At 38.6% G+C, this 6,593-nt stretch overlaps 2 protein-coding genes and 1 long non-coding RNA gene across 3 annotated transcripts in view; 2 read left to right on the top strand and 1 right to left on the bottom strand.

Moving 5' to 3' along the window:
* Positions 1-2,972, top strand: part of fermt3b (FERM domain containing kindlin 3b) — a 17,616-nt gene extending 14,644 nt beyond the window's left edge. The window contains exons 12-15 of the mRNA XM_014005968.1: positions 108-323; positions 899-1,023; positions 1,355-1,496; positions 2,327-2,972. Of these exons, the coding sequence (XP_013861422.1) occupies positions 108-323; positions 899-1,023; positions 1,355-1,496; positions 2,327-2,506 (663 nt within the window). The 3' untranslated portion in view covers positions 2,507-2,972. The remainder of the gene's footprint in view (positions 1-107; positions 324-898; positions 1,024-1,354; positions 1,497-2,326) is intronic.
* A 333-nt stretch (positions 2,973-3,305) lies between these two features.
* Positions 3,306-4,626, top strand: LOC106515944 (uncharacterized). The gene is made up of 2 exons (XR_001310058.1): positions 3,306-3,375; positions 3,413-4,626. It is a non-coding gene; the product is annotated as an uncharacterized LOC106515944 (long non-coding RNA).
* trpt1 (tRNA phosphotransferase 1) overlaps positions 4,336-6,593 on the bottom strand; it is a 4,179-nt gene continuing 1,921 nt past the window's right edge. The window contains exons 3-7 of the mRNA XM_014006017.1: positions 6,029-6,198; positions 5,111-5,288; positions 4,965-5,021; positions 4,750-4,860; positions 4,336-4,641 (exon numbers count right to left, since the gene is read on the bottom strand). Coding sequence (XP_013861471.1) covers positions 4,619-4,641; positions 4,750-4,860; positions 4,965-5,021; positions 5,111-5,288; positions 6,029-6,198 — 539 coding nt within the window. The 3' untranslated portion in view covers positions 4,336-4,618. The remainder of the gene's footprint in view (positions 4,642-4,749; positions 4,861-4,964; positions 5,022-5,110; positions 5,289-6,028; positions 6,199-6,593) is intronic.

Genomic DNA, 6,593 nt, shown 5'->3' with positions numbered 1-6,593 from the left:
CACACACACACACACACACACACACACACACACACACACACACACACACACACACACACACACACACACACACACACACACACACGTCTCTCCCTCTGTGTTTGCAGGAGCAGCAGTACGCTCAGTGGATGGCTGCATGCCGGCTGGCCTCCAAAGGCAAGAGTCTCGCAGACAGCAGCTTCCAGAGCGAGGTCCAGAGCATCCGCTCATTCCTGAAAATGCAGAAGACCAACTCCGGATCCAATGCAGCCGCCAACGACGAAAGCATCAACACTCACAGTCTGGTGTCACCACGCTACCATAAAAAGTACAAGCCCAAACAGGTACACCAAATATTGTATAGTCGATTTATATATAGTTTTTTTTAATTAGCTCAGTGCCAAGTAACAAATCTAACTTAAAGTGCCTGTGGCATCAAATTTTTGTAATAAATGTAAATGTGTTTTTGGAAAGAGAACATTGATAACGTTTTGCAAAATAAATTCCATGCCATTGAGATGAACAGTTGTTGAGATATTTGCATGTGAAGAAACAGGAAGTGATGTCAAAGGGGAATATCTGCATGTAAACAGAGCGATGCTACAATAATTAGAGAAGAATCTGGTGTTTCTTTAGATTATTTTGAGTCACTATCAGAGTTGAAGAGTTTAAATAAGATTGTTTCAATAAAAAAAACTACTTTCTTTTCTTAAAGAGTTGCCCTTTGATGTCACTTCCTGTTTCACTTTGCTGAGCCAAATTCAAGAGAAAATAAACCATTTATGAGACAAAATGGGTAAAATCATGTGTATTATGCTAATTTTCTTAAATATAAATGTTTTCTTTGACTTTTTGTATTTGAAGAATAAGCACGTCACAGGCCCTTTATTCAATTTATGTCTGACGCTTTTTTCTGCAGCTGACCCCTCGAATCCTGGACGCGTACCAGAACGTGGCTCAGCTTTCAATGACGGACGCACTGATGCGTTTCCTGCAGATCTGGCAGGCCCTGCCCGATTTTGGACTCTCATACGTTGTTGTCAGGTTAGGTTTAAAGTCCAGTTTAAAACTTTCAAAAACTCATTTTCTTGCCACAGAGCAGAAAAAGGTAATTTTTTTGTGTGTAATGGGAAGATTATATAAAATGCTGACACTTTTTCACCTGAAGGCTCTAAAAGCTCTCAGCTGAGAAAAAGTGTGCGGTGGAAGATTTTTATCCTTTCTGATAAAACTTCAGCAGTGAATGTGCTACAGTTTATAATGGCAAGCTGCTTTTTGATCTAAATATGAAGCTGCAAAAAATAAAGTGAATGTTCCAAGACATTGTTATTTTTCTGTAATAGAGAATAGTTAAAAACATAGTTATGCCCAACAGGTTTAAAGGCAGTCGAAAAGACGAGGTACTGGGCATAGCCCCCAACCGGCTGATCCGGATCGACCTGGGAGTGGGTGACGTGGTGAAGACCTGGCGCTACAACAACATGAAGCAGTGGAACGTCAACTGGGACATACGACAGGTCAGAGAAAAAAAAGGGGCGACGATAGAAATCAAGATGTTACCCAAACTCAGACAGAACTGAAGCTGAGAGAACAATCTGACGAAGCTGCAGCTAAAACAGGTCAAAAACTGAATCCTGGAAGTAAAGCTAAACCAAGTTCACAGGAAACAGGACATAACTGATGAAGCAAATGCATAAATGCGGCCATCTTGAATCGGTATGACTCCGAAAGTGAAATCAGTTGTAGATGTAAAACCATTGATCACTGTCTGAGGGTTTCTGTAAATTTTGTCAAAAACTTTGAGATATTTTGTTAACAGACACATAAATAGAGATGCACGCAGTCACCAAAACATTTTCATCCATTTCCCCCTTTTTTTTGGCAACAGGCGATAAAAGCCTTTAACTTAAAACTAACTGTGCAACATAAAACAGAGACAGAAACCATGTTTCCTGACATTTAAACTAAGCAGGAATTTAACTTCTCAATGTTCTCAAATAACGCTGACTGTATGACTGGAAGAGTCAGAAGTGACAAGAAGTGAAACACTAATTAATAGTATAATCAGTGGTAGGTGGGTCCGCTAATCAGCTAACAGCGAAACAAGTTCTTTGTTTTGCGGATTAACTTTTTCACTACTAAAAATAGTCATCTTAGCGGTTAGACATAAGCTTTTAATGTTAGCTTCCTCTAATTTCTTTACATGTTTAGCGTTAGCAAAAGTTATATTTTTAGTATGGTTAGTTTAACCCACCACTGAGTATAATGTTACTTTATATTTTACCAATATAATGTATTTTTCCTGAAGCTGCTTCCTAAACAAATGTTTGTTTGTTGTTGTTTTCAGGTGGCCATAGAGTTCGAAGGGAACGTGAACATTGCCTTTAGCTGTGTGACTGCAGACTGTAAAATTGTTCACGAGTTTATCGGAGGCTACATTTTCATGTCGACACGCAGCCGTGAGAAGAGCGACACAATCAATGAAGAGCTCTTCCATAAGCTGACCGGAGGCCATGAAGCTCTCTGAGACTGAAACACACATTATTCTTTCTTTTTCTTTTTTTTTCCTTCAAAGATCCACTCATGACAGAAGACCTCCATCCGGGCAGCCAGAATAAACCGTAACAGTAAAGATTAAAATCTAATACTCTGTTTGTTGCAGATATGTTCCTTGTCAGTTTATGATTTTCTCACCAAGCAAAGTTTATTATAAGCTACATCAATGAATGCCACGTTAACACATTCTCATGTTGATTCCCTTCCTGAAGGACTTCTGCTGAGCGAAACTGTGGATCAGCAGGGCTCAGCAGTCAAACTTATAGGACTACCAAATAATCACAGCAAGACACTTTTTGTTTGTAATTAGCTTTGCTTTGTCCCTACTGGCAGACTCGTTGCCAAAACGACAAACTGAAGAAGCTACAGTATATTATCACAGATGAAAAAATTAAAGTGTAAAACTGATAATAAAAATTAAACACACCAATTCAAAATGTTTCTTCTCTTATGACCTGTGACGACACTGCTGAGTCTCATTGTTCCTGAAAGCTTCAACTATTTATCTCTCCTCACACACACTCTGCAAATGTGCGTGTGTGTGTGTGTGTGTGTGTTTCCATATCTTAGAACTGAGGCTGTCAGTTAAACCACATCGTCTGCATCCTCTGTGTCTTCGGTTTGTTCTGCCTGGTAAAATATCTCAGCAGTTCAGGCAAAGGCGAATGATAAGGTGTTTGTCTATAAGTGTGTGGAGTGTGTGAGTGTGTGTGTAGTTGTTTCTGCTACAGAGTGAGAACTATGTTGTTTGTAACCAACAAAGTGAGGTCATTTTTGGGAAGTGAAGACATTTTCCTGGTCCTCTTTTTTTTTTTTTTTTTTTGCAGCTGTACTAATCAGGTTTAGATGTATGGTGTATGTATGTAAAAAAAAAAAGGTTTAGATGTATGGTGTAAATTAAGTTTTGGTTCAGGTTAGGGTTAGGAATAGCCTAGTAATGGTTATTGTTAGGGGAAAATGTCTGGGTTAGGCATAAATGCAGTTATAAAAATGAATGGACGTCAATACAAAGTCCTCAGTTTGATGCAAGTACAAGGATGTGTGTGTGCTTGTGTTTGTCTGCTACAAAAATATCTTGTTAACCATTGCAAAGATTTTATTGAAACTTCCCGAAACTAATCATTGGATTTACATCTACAACTGATTATCTATTGGAGTCAACACGATTCAAGCTAATTGACACTAGAAAACACAAAAAATAAGTTTAAATTAGATATGACTGTAGCTGAGAATTATTCATGACACACAGGCCTACTAAGTGCTACTCAGTGAATGGCATCTTTGTTTAAAAGACTTCCAGTGGAGGGCATGGTTCTGCTAATCAGCTAAAAGCTAACAGTGGAACTAACTTTCAGTAGATTAGCTTTTTCAATAACTTTGTAACTGTTAGCAGACCAATTAGCTTCCACTAAAAGTGGTTTTGACTAATTTAAATCTCCTACAACTAACTAACAAGCTAACATCAACAGGTTTGTGTCAGCCTAGCTGTTAGTGTTAGCTTCTGCTATTTTTCATGTTTAGCAGTTTTTCAATAATGAAGCTACATTTTGAGTTAGCTGTTTATGAGTTAGCAAAGCGTGGTTAGCTGTGCCTTCTACAGAAAACGTTCACATTATTTTAGAGCCAACCCTGTTTGTTAGGAAAATACTGTATATAGTGAACAAGTGGATGGATTTTAATGAAACTGCCTACACGTGTGCAAAATGGCCATAACTGAGTCAATTTTACAAATATTGATCTAAAAGTTGGAAGTGGTAGCTGAGAGTTGTTCACAACACATTCTCTGAGTGTTTAAGATGCTTAAGATTGTGCGTAATGTTTTTATTAAAGTTTGATTGTTGGAAAATCATTATTAATAATTGTGTTAAGTTCAAGTATAAAAAAATAGTGGTTATATTTGCACCCGCCTTGTCAGTAATGACAGAGGAATCAATGTTTAACAGATACGTTCCATTTAAAACGACTCCTTCTGAGCGGTTCAGCAGGATGTTGTTGCAAACCAAGTGTTGCGAAGGAGACGAAAATAAATATAAAGCAACCATGTGACGTAAACAGGCTGACAAAGCAGCAACTTTAGCTGATGTTATTCCAGTGGCAGAAGACTTCCTGAAATGAAACACAAAAAATATATCTTGAATGTATTATATTGGGTTTTAATAGATTAAAAAAAGAAAATCCAGAAATAAATACTGTGTTTGCTTTAGTTTTCCTTACTTGTAGGCTTCAGTCTCAGGGCCCGGATGAAGTATTTAGGGAGAAGTTTACCCTCACTGTTGCCTGGAGTCAGCAACACACCATTCTCTGACCAGAAAAACTCAATACTATCTGTACAAGTCAGACACACGCATAAAACACTTGTAAGAGATTGATTTTTTACACACAGGGTGGATGTAGGGTGTTGGACAGCAGCCATTATTGGCTAGTCTTACCAGCAAGGGCTTTGGGGACATCAATAAACACGGCGAGATCACAATTTCCTCTCATGCCTGTGGGGGAAAAAAAAAAGAAAACCATTTCCCAAATTGTTCTAAAACATTTCAGATAAGAGGATTTCTCAAACACAAAGAGTACTCACCACTTATGACGCCGTCCTCTCCCGGCAGACCCGACGCCAGGTGGATGTGAGTCCTGTTCATGCGGCTCAGGCCTTGCTGTTTTATGGAGCTCCAGTGGCGCAGGTAGGAGCCATGAACAGCCTCAGCTGGGCAGTCCGGAGAACTCGCTAGAACTGGTTTTAGCTCCAGATCCACAACCTGGTCAAAGAAGCATGAGTGATATTAGAGTTTATAGAAGTTTGCCTAAGTTAATAAGAAAATTATTACAGTTTTTGAAGTATCAAGTTGTGCTTTTTTAACTACTGATTGTAATACAATATATAAATATAGGTAAGATAGTAAGTAAGTAAGTAAGTAAAGTTTTATTTATTTAGTGCCTTTCACAGAAATAAATTCACAAGGTGCTGTACATTCAAGGAAGGGGGGAGGGGGCAGTTATTGTTATTGTAGTTATTGTCTCTAATCAATTCGCTAGAGTTCAGAGATTTTCCTCCTCCAAGGCCGGGTCCAACACGGGTGGGTGATGGGGGTGGGATCAAATCCAGCTCTTAGTTGACATTTCATCCTGGGGAGTTTAAGATAAGCATTGCCCTCAAGGCTGTGCCGCTGTTTGTAAATTTTTATGTTGTATAGTTTCTTAGTGTAACAGCGAGCTGTATGCCACTTTTTCTGCAAATCACATAAAAGTGAAGTAAATTGCACACAACAACAACAACAACAACAACAACAACAAAATTTGTCCTCTGCATTTAACCCATAACACGTTATTTATGCACCCAGGGAGGGATTGGGGTTTAGGTGTCTTGCTCAAGGACACCACAGCATGTGGGCATGAAGGGGTGACTTTCTGGTCCCAAGAGAACTGTTCTACCGCTGCACTGGCATCTCAAAAAAGGGCATCCACATTATCATCTCTGACAGTTCGGTGTTTGGCCCACCTGTACTGAATGACCCTGATTGGCCCGAACCTGCAGCCGGCCATCTTCTGGGTGGGAGCGAAGCTTAAAACGCTGCTTTTCGTTCGTGGCTACAACCCTCTCGATGTCCTCTAATGAATATGAGCGGAATTGTGGGTGAGCCAGGAGATCTTCCACAAACAGGAAGCCATCTGTCGAGATGAGAACTGTTAACTTATACAGAATATACTGTATACATACTGCTAAAAAATAATAAAAAAGAACACTTAAACAACACACGCTAACTCCAAGTAAGTCAAACTTTTGTGAAATCAAATTGTCCACTTAGAACGCAACACTGATTAACAAACAATTTCACATGCTGTTAGCACATTCAACTTTGTACAAAACAAATTATTCAATGGGAATATTTCATTCATTTCGATCTAGGATGTGTTATTTGAATGTTCCCTTTATGTTTTTGAGCAGTGTGTGTGTATGTATATATATTAATGCTGTCAAATGATTAATATTTTTAATCTGATTAATCCCAAAGTAGCTGTAAATTAATCATGATTAATCTTAAATTTAATATACATTTCTATTG

This window comes from Austrofundulus limnaeus, unplaced genomic scaffold, assembly GCF_001266775.1.
Source record: "Austrofundulus limnaeus strain Quisiro unplaced genomic scaffold, Austrofundulus_limnaeus-1.0 Scaffold1, whole genome shotgun sequence".
Taxonomy (NCBI): Eukaryota; Metazoa; Chordata; class Actinopteri; order Cyprinodontiformes; family Rivulidae; genus Austrofundulus; species Austrofundulus limnaeus.
The sequence above is the reverse complement of the archived record's forward strand: the minus strand, read 5'-3'. Positions and strand labels throughout refer to the sequence as shown.